Source organism: Oncorhynchus clarkii, chromosome 1, assembly GCF_045791955.1.
Source record: "Oncorhynchus clarkii lewisi isolate Uvic-CL-2024 chromosome 1, UVic_Ocla_1.0, whole genome shotgun sequence".
NCBI lineage: Eukaryota > Metazoa > Chordata > Actinopteri > Salmoniformes > Salmonidae > Oncorhynchus > Oncorhynchus clarkii.
Window position 1 is genome coordinate 89,160,252 of NC_092147.1, and position 17,456 is coordinate 89,177,707.

The 17,456-nt window shown below is 41.8% G+C and overlaps 2 protein-coding genes and 1 pseudogene across 2 annotated transcripts; 2 read left to right on the plus strand and 1 right to left on the minus strand.

The window, feature by feature from the left end:
* Positions 1-225: 225 nt before the first annotated feature.
* LOC139418203 (F-box/LRR-repeat protein 15) lies at positions 226-4,979 on the minus strand. Its single transcript, XM_071167479.1, has 6 exons — positions 4,817-4,979; positions 4,364-4,523; positions 3,739-4,241; positions 1,994-2,141; positions 1,613-1,697; positions 226-1,239 (listed from the first exon to the last, which is right to left on the minus strand). Exons 1-5 carry the CDS (start codon positions 4,840-4,842, stop codon positions 1,656-1,658), a joined length of 879 nt encoding a protein of 292 aa, XP_071023580.1. The 5' UTR covers positions 4,843-4,979; the 3' UTR covers positions 226-1,239; positions 1,613-1,655.
* A 917-nt stretch (positions 4,980-5,896) lies between these two features.
* On the plus strand, positions 5,897-7,625 carry LOC139418210 (glutathione peroxidase 1-like; annotated as a pseudogene).
* An 832-nt stretch (positions 7,626-8,457) lies between these two features.
* Positions 8,458-13,357, plus strand: LOC139418219 (NADH dehydrogenase [ubiquinone] 1 beta subcomplex subunit 8, mitochondrial-like). The gene is made up of 5 exons (XM_071167504.1): positions 8,458-8,618; positions 9,021-9,147; positions 9,480-9,579; positions 12,245-12,400; positions 13,191-13,357. Exons 1-5 carry the CDS (start codon positions 8,507-8,509, stop codon positions 13,281-13,283), a joined length of 588 nt encoding a protein of 195 aa, XP_071023605.1. The 5' UTR covers positions 8,458-8,506; the 3' UTR covers positions 13,284-13,357.
* The last annotated feature ends 4,099 nt before the right edge of the window (positions 13,358-17,456 follow it).

A 17,456-nucleotide genomic window follows, 5' to 3' on the forward strand; every position in this document is an offset into this window, starting at 1 on the left:
AAAATACCCCACTTCTCAATTCGCAGTGAAGCATTGTGGGATAATTAAGTAAGTTTTCACTTGAAGTTCAATAGCGTGCACATGTACAGCCATCTGTTTGTTACAGGAAGAGAGCATTCCTTCTGGTTGTAATGTTATGTTTACACAAAGAGAAGTCCTGTTCCTTCCAACTGCCACCCAGAGAACGTAGTAAGATAACTAGCAAGACAAAGATAAAAACGCTCATAGGTTATAGATAGTGCTTTATATTCTCAGATAGACATGATTGGATGGTCCCTTATTACACATTGAATACAACTAGTTTCAATACTGCAACTCCTCAGTGGAACAATACAACGTGGGGTGATCACATTAAAATAGACTTTACACTGCATGTTCCTCTCATGTTTCTTCCCAGATGTAAAACTGAGATTGTAATATGTGACTATTGAAAAACAAACAGAAACGTGTCCTTCTTCATAGCCTACCATATGAGAAAGCTTATGGAACTAAAATGTCGTTTTACAACTAGACCTACATGTTTTCAGACATTCAACATGGAAAAGCAGATTTCCTGAAGTAAACAGGCAAAAGGAGGATTTCAAGATCACGGTATCCAGAGTCTTATAACATTTTAAAATGACACATTTTAACAAAATGGTGGGCTGGGCCAAGACTGATGAGCTCAACTAACCATTAAAAATAATATTGTAAGAAGAGAATAGTTTCAGTCAATGTAAGGTCAATGCAAACACACAATATAAAACGTTTATTTACCGAATATAAAACATTTACTTACCTAATATATAAAAGTTTACCAAGCTAATCTGTATGAGACATTTAGAGGTGTATGTATCGTACATTTAGCAGAGTAACATGTCAAAAAACACACAAAAAATCAACAATATGCTCTCATAGTTACGGCTTCTCCTTTGGTTGGAACGGTCCTTTTTTAAAAAGCTATAGATCACAAGAACATCTAAAGCGTTGTTAGTGTGTGATGAGATACAAATTAAATACTGCAGGAATCTTTTGGACTCGTGACAGCGTTACTGAAAAGTGCACGGCTTCCTTCAGTCTTTTCCTAAGTGCATAATTATAAATCTGCAACATCACTGTAATAAATAAAAGAGACAAGTTTCACAATATATTTCCCATATACATCCGTTTTTGTTTGTTTCTTGAATTGCTTAATTGATGTCCCAGCATACACAGGGTGTGTTTCAATTGAAACAGGTCATTCTCCTAGTGGAAGAAAACCTGCAAAAAAAACAATACCTCTGGTTACATAGACTGCAGAACATTAAAGTAGAGTCCAATATTCTGTCCTTTGTCCCTCAGTATGCACTGCTTTTACTGGTAAAATAAATATTGTGGAAACTGTCTAGCCCGTACCTACACCTATCCAATACTTTACATTTGGGGAGTAGTGAACAAGTGCACACTTCAGGAGATTTGTAGTTACATAGCATTTATACTGCATGAATACATAGGAACACACCTAAACAGGTATTTAGAGCAAAAATACTTAAATATTTAGCTGATTCTGAGAAGTGTTAGCTAGCGAGCTAGCCTACCTGTTTCCAGTTGGTTGGATGAGTAATACAGATGTCATTTAGCCTAGCTAGCCTACCTGTTTCCAATTGGTTGGATGAATAATACAGATGTCATTTAGCCTAGATCTGGAGGTTGATGAAGGGAGCGAACCCCACCACATCCTGCAGTATCACCAGGGAAATAGACAAACAGACAACAACAATACATTATAGATGATACTTCATATCCTTTCAGGTGGACATTTTGTTTTGTACGGTCCTTACAGTACAATTGCTTTCATCAATGCCTCAGTGAAACAATACAAGACACTGTGTGTTCAGCCATTCACATTAAAACGTGTTATTAACGCGATGTTATTAATTGGGGGGAGGGTGATATGTGATTATTCAAATACACTAATTGTTGTGTTTTAAATGACAGTAGTACTTGTACATGAGTGCGTCCTTCGCCCTCATACCTGCAGCAGCACAAGGGCCCTCTGTAGTGGTGGCTCCACGTCAATCTCAACGTTCCTCTTCCGCAGGGGGTCCAGACTGGACTCAGTCACGTTGTGACAGTGGTTCACCTTCAGAGACTGCAGCTTGGGGCAGTACTCTGCAACCGTCCTGCACGCACACACACACAGCAGGAGCAAAAGGTGTAAGGGCAGGTTTACCAGTGAATATCAAAGTAGGAGTGCCCGTCTCCCCTTCATCCAAAGCAAGCTGGAGCAGGATGTACTCTGCGACCGTCCTGGACACAGCACGAAGAGGGTTCTTACAGGTGTGCCATTGCAGATGATCTAAAAAATGTGTCATGACATTACCCTGTTGGGTGAGGTTTATGACCCCCCCCTCCCCTCCCCCATAAATATATTTTCTCTGTCTACTCTACAGAATGGACTCTTGGAAACCTTTTTTTTTAACATAGAGATAGTATGGTAACATCAAAAGGTTGGGGAATGGGACAATATTTCTGTAATCCAACCAGTTGAAAGTGTCCGTTTTTACTTAAAGAATATGATGTCAGATCAGTTGTCGTCTGGGACATTATTACTGATGATAGGAAGACATAAATTCTATCTTGGAAAGTCTACACATTCTAGTTATCAGATTCACATGAAATTGTTATGCAATTGAAATGTTTAAATATGAAACTATTTGTGAAAATATTAAATGTAATTTTATCTTTCTAAATGAGAGAATTGTTTTCATAAGTCATTTTATGCTCACTCAGTGGCCACGCCCAACTGGCTGGAGAGGGATGAAACATGTCCTTCTCTTCCCCAGTATAAAGCCTAGACTAGTATATGAACCTGACTAGAACCTGACTAGTATATGAACCTGACTAGTATATCAACTTGACTAGTATAGGATCCTGACTAGAACCTGTACCAGACTAGCATGTGAACCAAACTAGGTAATGAACCAGACTAGAACCTGGCTAGTACATGAACCTGGCTAGTACATTAACCTGACTAGTACATGAACCTGACTAGAACCTGACTAGTACATTAACCTGACTAGTATATGAACCAGACTAGAACCTGACTAGTACATTAACCTGACTAGTATATGAACCAGACTAGAACCTGACTAGTACATTTAACCTGACTAGTATATGAACCAGACTAGATCCTGACGAGTATATTAACCTGACTAGAACCTGATTAGTATATGAACCTGACAGGTATATGAACCTGACTAGTATATGAACCTGACTAGTATATGAACCTGACTAGTATATGAACCAGACTAGTACATGAACCAGACTAGTACATGAAACAGACTAGTACATGAACCAGACTAGTACATGAACCTGACTAGTACATGAACCTGACTAGTACATGAACCTGACTAGTACATGAACCTGACTAGCATCTAAACCTGACTAGCATATGAACCTGACTAGCATATGAACCTGACTAGATCCTGACGAGTATATTAACCTGCCTAGTACACGAACCTGACTAGTATATGATCCTGACTAGAAGCTGATTAGTATATGAACCTGACTAGTATACAGACCTGACTAGTATACGAGCCTGACTAAGTATATGAACCTGACTAGAACCTGACTAAGTATATGAACCTGACTAGAACCTAAATAGTATATATGACTAGTATATAGATAACCTACATTAGCAAAATACAAACACACACACACAGACAGAGAGAGATGATACCAATGATTTGAGCAGTCAGTGTATCAAAACAACAGTACCTGATGGAGTCGTTCCTAACCCTCAGGCAGCCTGTCAGGTCCAGCTGTTCCAGCTCCCTGCAGTTCTTGGCCACTTCCTCCACAGACACGTCTGTAATGTTGGCGTTGACCGCCACAGACAGCGACCTCATCTTCAGACACTTCTTGGATAAATAGCAGATGGCCTCGTCTTTGAGCTGGCGGCAGGCGGTCAGGTCGATGGACCTCAGGCCCCCACAGTGGTCAGCCAGGCTGCGTATGGACAGGCTGTCCACCCATTCACAGTGGGCCAGGCCCAGGTACTGCAGGTGTGTGCAGCTCAACGACACGGCTACTAAGGAGTGACGGGTCAGCCGGTCACACCCCCTCATGTCTACTCTCAGCAGGTGCTGGTTCTGGCCAATCACAGGCAGCAACTCCGTGTCTGTCACCCAATCGGAGCAGTTCTGGACGGACAAGTTCTGTAGGACTTTGTTGTCCCTTAGTATGTTGCAGAATGCCTCCTTGGGAAGGCTAGGCCCTATCTGTGAACATTACAAGAGTGTGATCTTAAACTGAGTATTAGGCTAAATAGTGTATGAGCATTTAAGTACAAGAAACTGTAAGGAAATCCTGAAATAAATAGAATGGGTCATGTGTGGCCTACCTGTGTGAGGTCAAAGGTGCGACAGTTGGCCAGGTACACCTGGATGAGGGCATAGAACTGCTTGCTCACTCTCTGTAGCCGCACCAGCTGGCGTAATGGCAGGTAGCAGAAGATGTGCGTTACCAACACATCCTCCCAGGGCAAATCCAAGAGGTGACATCTGCCAACAGACATTTCAAACTTGATCAACTGATGAACAAGTTAATGGACAAATTTAGCACAGTCACACATCAACGTCTGCCTCGCGTTCGAACTAGCTCTACAAAGATTGATGGCTAGATATGTAGCTAGCTAGCTCAAGCGTAAAGCATGTGATGATTCTGCAGGACATGCATTCTCCAACTGCCGTAGCAAACTACAGTAGTAAGAATAGGTAACTAACGGTTAGCTAGTTCTGCTGACACGTTTTTATTGTAACGTTAAAACAAAAATACGTGCTTACAAAATACATACTTGCAACACTCTGTTTCCGCATCCATTTTGAATCCGCAGAAATATGCGAGATAGCTACATGTACAACGACAGTTTGTTAGCTATCTTGTGAGCCTTGGTTGAAGCTTGCTGGATCAGCGACAGCTTTTTTGGCTGTATTCCCAAACTTCCGGGTTCGGTCACTGGGTACGTTCCAGAATGCAGAGTCAACCTCTCTGCGCAGGAATAGGGAATCTATATCTCAGTAAATGTGTTTGTTTTGGGAGAAATAAAGCTGAGAAAAATAATACATTGGAGTAGTTATTGATGGTATTTGACAAGTATGTGCGATATTTTGGTTAAAAAAAAATATACGGCCGAGCGTTAGGATCCAAGTGACATTCGACGCCTGTGGATTTTACCGATACGCACCACCGGTCAATGTCTGTTACACGAGAGGAATATTATCTTTGCTGTAACCGCTCCAAACAAGGAAAAGCATCGTTTTTCTTTTGTCATATTGGCAATCGTAGGAATGACTTGATCAGTTCTTTATCAGAAGGAATTATTTTTTATTATCCAATGGTTGCTCACAATGTGAAGAGCTTTGATTCATGTCAGTAAATAAAAAGTGTTCTACAAATGCAATGTATTAAAATGTATAGCAAACAAAAGGTATAGGCCAATCTTTGACACAGCAACAACCAATAGGCTCAATTAATGAAATATTAAATTCCATCTAAGCTTTGGTTATGTTGATCATACTTAATTCTCTACCATGTATAAAATAATCAATAATATGACGATATAGTACTTTATTGTTTATTGTAAAATAGATCATATGTCCTATAGTGACCCCAGGAACGGCACCAATATTAGTATTTATTAGTATATTATTAGTATTTCCAAGATATGCATCGATTTTCTTACATACCTGTCAAGTGAATAAGGAGAGATAACCAATGACTAACTGTCACTAACATGATCTGCATGCCCATGCAAACTGCTGAACAAATACCCATCCTGTCAATTCATCTCTTAGCATGCAGCGACACAATGGAGTCAACCACGCTGAACAACTGCTGAGCCTATAGTTATGGTTCTCTGAATGAGGAGGACCAACCGGGTGGCTTTAGTGAATACCCACCGCTGACTGCTCTGCTCTGGATAAAGGCCTCAAGCTAAAGAAGAAGTAGAACCTCTAATGGCGTGCGTTAAATCAATCTATGATTTCAGCGCTGAGACCTTGAACGGTCAGAGCGTTCCTCTCGGTATCTACAGGGGCAAGGTGCTCCTCATTGTCAACCTGGCCACCTTCTGAGGGTCAACGATAGAGGAGGTAGGCTAACGAGGATTCATGGTGCTAGCCTATACAGGCTAAAAGCCTAATGCGGGCATAGGCCAAACTTTTGATTGTGTTGTAGTATTAGAGATATTCTAGAGTCAGCCCAAGGGGAATGTTGAGATGGTGTGATAATTGTATGTGTCATCCTAACAGTACCACAGAATGAATGCACTCATGGAAATGTTTGGTGACCTCAACTTCACTGTCCTGGGATTCCCCTGCAATCAGTTTGGTCTTCAGGCACCTGGTAAGAGAGTCTTTTTGAAATAACAATAAAGGTTTTTGATCTGTTGTAACTTACAGGCCTACTTTGTCTCTAGGAGTAATGCTATGTGTCAAAACGCTCATGTGTGGGCTCCCGAGTGGCGCATCGGTCTAAAGCACTGCATCTCACTACAGACCCTGGTTCAATTCCAGGCTGTATCACAACCAGTTGTGATTGGGAGTCCCAAAGGGTGGCGAACAATTAGCCCATTGTCGTCCTGGTTAGGGGTAGGCCGTCATTGTAAATAAGAATCTGTTCTTAAATGACTTGCCAAGTTAAATAGTATGCTTGTTTGTCATGCGTGATGACGAGACCAGTCTGTTTTTATAAATGCCTCTGTTTCAGAACTAATAAGCTCACTGGTCTGTTGCATTTGTTGTTGTTTCTTCCTTCAGAGGTAAATCATGAAACCCTCAACCTTCTCAAGTATGTAAGGCCAGGTGGGGGGTTTGTCCCCAAGTTCCCTGTGTTTGGCAAGATCGAGGTCAATGGGTTGAATGAAGAACCTCTTTTCGCCTATCTCAAGGTAGTATATTTGACATGTCCTCTTTTCGCCTATCTCAAGGTAGTATATTTGACATGTCCTCTTTTCGCCTATCTCAAGGTAGTATATTTGACATGTCCTCTTTTCGCCTATCTCAAGGTAGTATATATGACATGTCCTTATGCACTATTATGTACTGCACTCTGGGGACAAGTTGAATACTTTATGGACATTAGACCTCACTAACAGCATTTGTTAATGTCTTGTACAACAGGAGTCTTTGCCCTATGTGAACCCTGTCATAGGAGATATAAAGAAGTTCTACTGGTCACCCATCAAAGTCAACGACATTCGCTGGAACTTTGAGAAGTTTCTAATCGATTCTGATGGGGCACCTTTCAGGCGGTAAGTTAAACACATGAATGAAAAATGATTTGACAGTATATATAAAATGTATCAATCATTCATGCATTCATTCATTCAATTAATTAATTAATTAATTAACAAATAAGATTTGAAAATACTTAGTGTCCTATTCTATAATGGCCTCTCCTTTTCCCCAGTTATGAACTTCATGACCCTACTGAGAAAGTGGAAAAAGACATTGCAGGCCTACTATAAATGGAGTAATCTGTTCCCTTTATGGCTGTCAAGAAAGTGGGTCCTTCATCAGCAGAGGCAGAGTGACGATCCCTCAGTAAATGCAGACTAAATGCAGCTGAGCTGGATCTGATGGAGAAGGGAGAAGGACTCTGAGTTTCAGTGCATTCACTCAGAATATTAGATCCCTCCAGCCCCTGTTGGTGACCAGTAGGCATATCACTATGGTCTCAAAATAACTAACTACTCCCTTTTGTTATTGTTGCAAAACAGAGGAAGTCAATAAATCTTTTGGCTGAAATCTTAAAATGTGTTGTCCATTTAATTGTTTAACATTGTTAAAACAACATTTGTAGGCTACAGTAGGAGAAACCCAAGTCTCCAGCTGCTTAGAAACTCAAGCCTACTTGTATGGAAGGATATACAATATACACAATTTAACTGAGCACTGTGGATGTTTGAGAATAAAATACAATTCACTATTTGGATTGTTTTATGTTTGACATTTCTATACTTTGACATTTTTACGATCAAAGAGACTGCTATTCTGTAAAAAATACCCCCTTTTTTAAAGTTGGTAATGATGGTAGACAAGGAAGAAAAGTGGAATATGTTTTGAGTGAATATGGAATGGAGGATATCACAGAACCTTTGGAAAAGCTACAGAAGGAAATTGAACGTGACGAGAGTGAGGTTGAATTAACTGCGGTGGCAGGTGGTGTGGTGAGGGAGCTTGGCGTCACGTGGAAAAACAGGGACACGTCCTCCAGTAGCTCAGAGATGGAACCTGAGAGTGGGGATGCAGTATGGGGAGGACCGCCGAGTTTGAATAAAGTAGAATCTGGTCCAGTAGGACTGACATTTTTGGAGAAAGTGGTCGCTTGGCCTCGCCCTCCAGTACAGTAGATGGCGGTGTATGCACCTTCAAGTTGGATGCAATCCACCAACCAAATCCCAAAGAAGAAGAAGCGAAGAGAAGAAGGAAAAAAAAGAAATTTCCCGAAGTTGTCACCGGACGCATGCGTATTTCACTGTTCAATGTCACAGCAACAATTGAACATGGCTGCCGTGGGTTTCAGTAATTGGGCTCGAGCTCTTTCCAAGGGGAAACAGCCATGCTTTTCGGCGCTTTTCTCCCAAATCAGAGCAGGTTGGTTCATGGATCTTTATCGTTGTACTTATGCAAAATGCCTGTATCACGTTGGAATGGAAGTTAGAACATGCCAGGCAAAGTGTCGCTAACCTTGAGCTAGCCTACAACAGAGCTGCATCTCGTTCAGTGGTTTACTAACGTTAGTGAAAGCTTCATTCAGTATTATGTAGCTAACTGTCTACGATCAAATATTAGGCTAGATCCCATACACGGTTACCTGGCCAGCCAACGTTACTGTCTTTGGATAACTTGTGCAAGTAGCTACGCTAGGTATATACTGTAAATTTCTTAAAGCAATTCCTAACGTTACTCTCAAACGGCTAGTTAGCTAACAATCCCACTCTGGTTGATCATGGGGCTAAATGGTACTGTATTAACTTCTTTCCAAATGTTGTATAGCCTCTGGACCTTCCAAGGGCATGCTGCCAGGGCCATACCCCCAAACGCCCGAGGAGAGAGCAGCTGCAGCGAAGAAGTACAACATGAGAGTGGAGGATTATGAACCAATTCCGGATAATGGCGAGGGGTAAGGAAGAACACACATGCCATTGTTTTAATGTCATCTATACACCACCCCATTACAGCAGGAGCTATGTTGCTTTGCCAGACAACTAGCAAATTGATTTGGTAATTCAACCTATGGGGTGAACTCTCACTGAAATGACTGAGGCTCTGCATCCCAAACGGTTTACAATTCCCTACATAGTGCACTAGTTTTGACCAGAGCCCTATGGGATGCACTATATATAAGGTATGAGAACCAATATTGGACAGCAATGGGAGTTTTAACGTTTCAGGATATGTGCATTACCTAAGGTTATTCACCTACACACTTTTTGTCTTGTTGTGTTTTTGTAGGTATGGAGACTACCCACAATTGCCAGACAGATCCCAGCATGAGAGAGACCCCTGGTATTCCTGGGACCATCCAGACCTGAGGAGGAACTGGGGAGAGCCGGTAAGATAGAGGAGGAACTGGGGGGAGCCGGTAAGATAGAGGAGGAACTGGGGGGAGCCGGTAAGATAGAGGAGGAACTGGGGGGAGCCGGTAAGAAAGAGGAGGAACTGGGGGGGAGACTAATAGTGTTGTCAAGATACAGTATCAGATCTCACTCTACTTACACTGAACAAAAATATAAATGCAACATGTAAAAGATTGGTTTCATATGCACAAGGTAGTAAAAAAAAAATGCATATTTCCAATTTTGATCATTTGTTTACATCCCTGTTATTGAGCATTTCTTCTTTGCCAAGATAATCCATCCACCTGACAGGTGTGACATATCAAGAAGCTGATTAAACAGCATGAGCATTACAAAGGTACATCTTGTGCTGGGGACAATAAATGGCCACTAAAATGTAAAGTTTTTTTCACACAACACAATGCCACAGATGTCTCAAGTTTTGAGGGAGTGTGCAGTTGGTATGCTGACTGCAGGAATCTCCACCAGTGTTATGTTAATTTCTCTACCATAAGCCGCTTCAATGTCATTTTAGAGAATTTTGCAGTAGTTCCAACCGGGTTCACAACCGCAGACCACGTGTAACCACGCAAGCCCAGGACCACCACATCCGGCCTCTTCACCTGCGGGATCGTCTGAGACCAGCCACCCGTACAGCTGATGAAACTGTGGGTTTGCACAAACAAAGAATATCTGCACAAGCTGTCAGAAACCGTCTCAGGGAAGCTCATCTTCGTGCTTGTTGTCCTCAACAGGGTCTTGACCTGACTGTAGTTTGGTGTCGTAACTGACTTCAGTGGGCAGATGGCCACTGGGAAAGAGGGGGAGGTGTGCTCTTCACGGGTGAATATCGGTTTTAACTGTACCGGGCAGATGGCAGACAGCATGTATGGCGTTGTGTGGGCGAGCAGTTTTCTGTTGTGAACAGAGTGCCCCATGGTGTGGTTATGGTATAGGCAGGCAGGCATAAGCTACGGACAATGAACACAATTGCATTTAATCAAAGGCCATTTTGAATGCACAGAGATACCGTGCTGCAGTCCTGAGGTCCATTGTCGTGCCATTCATCTGCCGCCATCACCTCATGTTTCAGCATGATAATGCACGGCTCCATGTCGCAAGGATCTGTACACAATTCCTGGAGGCTGAAAATGTCACCGTTCTTCCATTGCCTGCATACTCGCCAGACATGTCACCTGTTGAGCATGTTTGGGATGCTCTGGATCCACGTGTACGACAGAGTGTTCCAGTTCCTGCCAATATCCAGCAACTTCACATATCCATTGAAGAGGAGTGGAACAACATTCCACAGGCCACAATCGACAGCCTGATCAACTCTATGTGAAGGCATAGGCAAGTGCTGCATGAGGCAAGTGGTGGTCACACCAGATACTGACTGGTTTTCTGATCCACACTCCAACCTTTTTTTTAGTAAGGGCGTTTGTGACCAACAGATGTATATCTGTATTCCCAGGCATGTGAAATCCATAGATCAGGGCTTAATTTATTTCTTTTTCAGTGTATATTAAAAATAAAAGGCATCTGCCTACAAGTATCGTGACTACACAACTGACTAATAAGACTATATATTAGGTCTGGGACCATACCAGTATCCCGATACTTGTTTAGTATCGTGACTACACAACTGACTAATAAGACTATATATTAGGTCTGGGTCAATACCAGTATCCCGATACTTGTTTAGTATCGTGACTACACAACTGACTAATAAGACTATATATTAGGTCTGGGACAATACCAGTATCCCGATACTTGTTTAGTATCGCAACAAGAAAACAACACAAAGCAGATTAACTAATTTAGGAAAACGGCGCTGATGTTGGAAACAAACATGTTACCCAGAGTCACATTTTGTATTTATTTTCCAAGCTATAGCACACAACATTTTACACAAAGCAGGTTTTTATAAAGAACCAAAGAGTTTGAGCTGCTTCGTGTAAATGTTTTGCTATGGGAAAATATGACAATACTGATATCATTACAGCCCTACTGTGTATTATTCACAGTGCGCCACTTGTTTACTGTAAAGTATTGTGTACATTTATGCACGTAGACATTTGAAATGGCAGGACGTGAATGTGTGTAAGCTACAACTCATTATCTGCTCATGTATTTCTCCCTGACTCATTGACAGTGGGTTGCCAGCAGCATACCACCCTGCATACCACTGCTGGCTTGCTTCTGAAGCTAAGCAGGGTTGGTTCCTGGATGGGAGACCAGATGCTGACCAGATGCTGCTGGAAGTGGTGTTGGAGGGCCAGTAGGAGGCACTCTTTCCTCTGGTCTAAAAAATATCCCAATGCCCCAGGGCAGTGATTGGGGACACTGCCCTGTGTAGGGTGCCGTCTCTCGGATGGGACGTTAAACGGGTGTCCTGACTCTCTGAGGTCATTAAAGATCCCATGGCACTTATCGTAAGAGTAGGGGTGTTAACCCCGGTGTCCTGGCTAAATTCCCAATCTGACCCTCAAACCATCACGGTCCCCAGTTTACAATTGGCTCATTCATCCCCCTCCTCTCACCTGTAACTATTACCCAGGTCGTTGCTGCAAATGAGAACGTGTTCTCAGTCAACTTACCTGGTAAAATAACAGATAAATAAAAAAATGGGTTCTCGCCTGTTGCATGTTTTCGTTCTAGATCCACTGGGATTTTGACATGTTCATCAGGAATCGAGTGGACACGTCGCCCAGCCCTGTGGCCTGGCACACCATGTGCAAACATCTGTTTGGTTTCGTTGGATTCATGCTGCTGATGTTCTACCTTGGGGAGAAGTTTCCGTCTTACCAGCCGGTGGTAAGTATTGCATTGAGCAAAGCATCAGTCTTTTGTCTCCGTTGTAATCGCTGTTGTAACCCCCTAAGATGTCACAGACCAGAAGATAATATAATTATATGCCTTTCCTGTTGTATTGAAACCCTTTCCCATTTTGGCATCTCAAGACATTTTTTACTATGACGGCAAGGTAGCCAGAGCGTTGGACTAGTAACCGGAAGGTTGCAAGTTCAAACCCCCGAGCTGACAAGGTACAAATCTGTCGTTCTGCCCCTGAACAGCCAGTTAACCCACTAGGCTGTCACTGTAAATAAGAATTTGTTCTTAACTGACTTGCCTAGTTAAATAAAGGTAAAATAAATAAAACATAAAAAAATCTGGATTTGAGAAGGGCTTATCCAATAACAGCCTTTGGGTCTACCCCGTGGACACTAACATGGGATTTTACAGTTGGAGCAACAGATCTGATCCCTGAATACAGTTTAATGACTCGGTGTACACGGAGTCGGAGATGATGCTACTGCTGTTAGTGTTTTCATTTGTTTCCTTGCCCTGCTACCAATTCAATAGTGTGAAGACATGCATTGGTAACTGAAGTGCATTTATCATATTCCAACATATTTTGCTATTTCATTTCCTTATGATATATTTCTGGTATTTATTGAAGACCATTTGAGCACCTCTCACACACTCACCAAACACATGTTTTTAAAAAGTACAAAGGTCTTCAAATGTCCTCTTCTGTAGGAAAGGTGAATAGGTACATCCTGTCTGATGCCCCCTGTTAGGTCATCCCTGTTCTCTATTCCAGGCACCCAAACAATATCCTTACAGCAACCTGCACCTAGAGAGAGGAGAGGATCCCGAGAAACAACCTGAAGAAGTCAAACATTTTAACATTTAAATATCTGCTTCTCTAAATGTGTATATTTCTGTCTAATAAAGAGTTATTAGTGTGACTTCAGTCACATTCCTTGATCTTTGACCTAGATCTTATTCTTTGGAAAGCTACTCCTTCTAAATCACTTTTAAGATCGAATGGCTTTTCAAACTTTAAAACGTGCAACTCTGGAATAGGTTGCTTGCGTACAACTTTTTGATATCACTTATCCGTGTCGTCGCCTGCTGAGAGAGAGAGATCGATCAGTGGATAGTCCTATAGCCAATTGACATGGTAAATACATGGCTAATTAATTAGGCTACATGGTAAATAGTCAATTACTTGTTTGTGTTTTTAAATGAAGTCCTTTATATCATAGTGCATTATGGGGCTACGTTATATTTAATTTAGGGTGACTATCATTAAAAGATACTATCCCACTACTGTAAAACGCTGCACAAGTGGAGTCGTCATACGCCTGGGTCTTGTCCCCTAATATTTTTTGATTGGGTTTGACCATTAAAAAATACAATGTGAAAACAAGGCCGTTTTAGGATATCAAATTATATTTTTTTGGTGTGAATGAATTTACTTCTGCCAGATGTTTTTTCCCTATCGAAGACCATACAAAAAATGACCAGGTTACATCCTTAAATGCTGTGTCACTTTCATAGTGCATACAGTCACTACTACGCTCAATTTAAACTTCTAAACTTCTTTGACCAACGTAAAAAAATAGTGCCTTCAGAAAGTATTCACACCCCTTGACTTTTCCCACTTTGTCAGACTGAATTTAGATTGTGTCACGAGCCAACAAGCAATGTCCCATAATGCCAGAGAGGAATTATGCAAAGAGTCATAAGTTGCACGGATTCACTCTGTCTGCAGTAATAGGGGTTAACATGGTTTTGTAATGACTACTTCACCTCTGTACCCCACACATACAATTATCTGTAAGGTTTCCTCAGTCGAGCAGTGAATTTCAAGCACAGATTCAAACAGATACCCATCTACCAATAGGTGCAAAGGTCACCTATTGGTAGATGGGTAAAATAAAAACAGACATTTGAATATTCCTTTTAAGCATGGAGAAGTAATTAATGACACTTTGGATGGTGTATCAATACACCCAGTCACTACACAGATACAGGTCTCCTTCCTAACTCTGTTACCGGAGAGGAAGGAAACCACTCAGGGATTTCACCATGAGGTCAATCAATGGTGACTTTAAAACAGAGTTTAATGACTGATAGAAAACTGAGGATGGCTCTACAACGTTGTAGTTAGTCCACAATACCTAAATGACAGACTGAAAAGAAGGAAGTCTACAGAATACAAATATTACAAAAACATGCATCCTGTTTGCAACAAGGAACTAAAGTAAAACAGCAAAGAAATGAACCTTATGTCCTGAATCCTGTTTTGTGCAAATCCATCACTGAGTACCACTCTTCATATTTTGCAGCATCATGTTATTATGGGCAATGTTCCCTCAAAACAATTTCGGCACTGAAAAAAACATCAGGCCTGCTGAGAGCAAACTTGAATGTTGTGAACATTCTGTGTAACTTCGAGCACGTGTTTACTGTGAACACTTGAGGCTTTACCCACTTTAAGTTACCGTTTCAGACAGTGGTAAAGTAGGCTACTGTGGCTGGCTATTTGATCATGATGTAGGCCTACCAGAATGGCCTACCATCAAATCTAATTGAGATAATGCCTCCCATAACATTTTAACATGGCAATAGCTGTTCTATAATTGTCTACAGTACCAGCCAATGTGTGGTGTTCAATGTAGGCCTACATTTCATCAGACTTTTGAAAAAATATACAGGGCTTGACATTAACCTGTTTATCCACTTGTCCTTCAGATGAGGGGACTGAAAATGTTGTTTGATGCAAGAAACTACTTTACAAAATAAAATGCATTATTCTCATTCCATGATTACAAAGAATCAAACAAATTATGCTACTCTCTGCCTATTGGCTACTTAGCTTATTTAAGCCTGCCTCAAAATACAACACTGCCCCTTTTTAAGACATAACAAAGCTCTTTACCAGACAGGCTTTTCAAAGATGTCTAGAAATGCACAAGTTTTGTGCTCTTGTAGGAAGCAATCACTCCCCTACTGTTGACTATTAATGATCTATAACTGGGTTAATAAATGACTAACTAGCAAAGGATATAAACAAATGTACACACATGGCTACATGCAGCTCTCGCTTTGATCTGAAAACAAACACATCTACTCAAGACCACTCATGCTGTAAACACAGTCCAGTTCAAAGTGAATGGCACAGATCCATATATGGCAATGGTCTATTTGCATATAGGCCTATTGGCAGCTCTGATTGGTTAGGCCTCACCGGTCTGTGTGTAGAGTATGGGCGGAGTGGTGCTTGTCAATGAAATAGAATCCTACACTGATGTGTTCTGCCTACAACACAATGTCTTGACTAGTTCGTTTTTGTTTCGGTATGTTGCATTGAAAGTGGCTAATATTGCAGTGATTCAATCACAATTCCCACAGTAAAGGGAAACGTTGATAGTGTTAATTAAGGGAGAAAACTTGACGAAAGTTGAGTGAAGTTCAATCTCGTGCATCTCTGCGCAGGCTGTATGGCAGTCATGGGGAGTGGGGCGCCCGCCCACGCGCGCAGTTTAGAGGGAACATTGGTTATGGTTACGCTTGTTGTTGGCAAGTACTAGGGACTTTTTTTAGGATAAAAATAAATGGAATAGAGTTCAGCGCAGGCAGAATCTTAGAGAAAAACATCTGCTTTCTAACAGACACTGCGAGACAAATTCACCTTTCAGCAGGAAAACAGAAGCTCCCGAGTGGCACAGTGGTGTAAGGCACTGCATCTCAGTGCTAGACCCTGGTTCGATCCCGAGCTGTATCACAACCGGCCTATGGAGTCCCATAGGGCGGTGCACAATTATCCCAGTGTCGTCCGGGTTAGGGGATGGTTTGACCCGGGTAGGCAGTCATTGTAAAATAAAGAATTTGTTCTTTAACTGACTTGCCTAGGTAAATAAAAGGTCAAAAATAAACTAAAACACAAGGCCAAATATACACAGGAGTTGCTTACCCAAGGTGAGAGAGTAACAATGGAAGCGGAAGTGATGCTTAATTATTTTGGCGTGAGTGAAGATGGAGGAAATCACAGGAATACTGTAACATCTAATGGAGATAAAAGGCCTGAAGTAGTAAATCAATATAAGCCTTGGTATGATAATGCCAGGAGGCGAGAGAGAACAAGAGAGTGCTGGATGGGAGGGAGGATGTAAAGGATGCGTTGAATGCACCATTTACAATGGCAGAGGAGAAAAGGGCAATAAGTAATGCTGGGTTAACTTCACCTGGGAAAGATGAGATGTGCTATTTTATGTTGGCCCATCTTAGTGATGAAGCACTGGATAAGGTATTGGTGTTGTACCACAGAGTGTGGGAATAGGATAAACTACCAGACAGCTGGAAGGAGCACTAGTGGTACCAATCTGGGAATAGGGGAAACTACCAGACAGCTGGAAGGAGCACTAGTGGTACCAATCTAGGAATAGGATAAACTACCAGACAGCTGGAAGGAGCACTAGTGGTACCAATCTGGGAATAGGGGAAACTACCACACAGCTGGAAGGAGCACTAGTGGTACCAATCCGGAAGCCAGGGAAGGACAGGACATACTGGGTCAGCATTTGTAGTGCAGGAATGTGGGGTGGCAGTCAGGAAACAAAGTACAGATATTCTGTCAGAGCTGATGGTCATACTGTTGGCCTTTCAGTGGGTGGAGGAAGTCAAGCCTGACAGAGTAGTTATTTGCTCTGATTCATGTGCAGTGTTAATGAGTATTCAGTCCGTTAGGTCATGTAGAAGACAAGACCTGCTGTATGAGGTGCTACAAACCCCATGGCAGGATTAGACAGATGGGAATACAGATAAGATTTACTTGGTCCCAGCCCATGTGGGGGTGGAGGGGAACGAGGCAGTTGATGTACTGGCTAAACAAGCATTTAGTAGTGGGGATGTTGATGTACTGGCTCAACAAGCACTTAGTAGTGGGAATGTTAATGTTGTAGTTTCAATGAGCAAGGCAGAGGCAAAAAGCCTGATATGGACAGTGATGGTGTAGAGATGACAGGAGCAGGTTAAAGCCTGATATGGACAGTGATGGTGTAGAGATGACAGGAGCAGG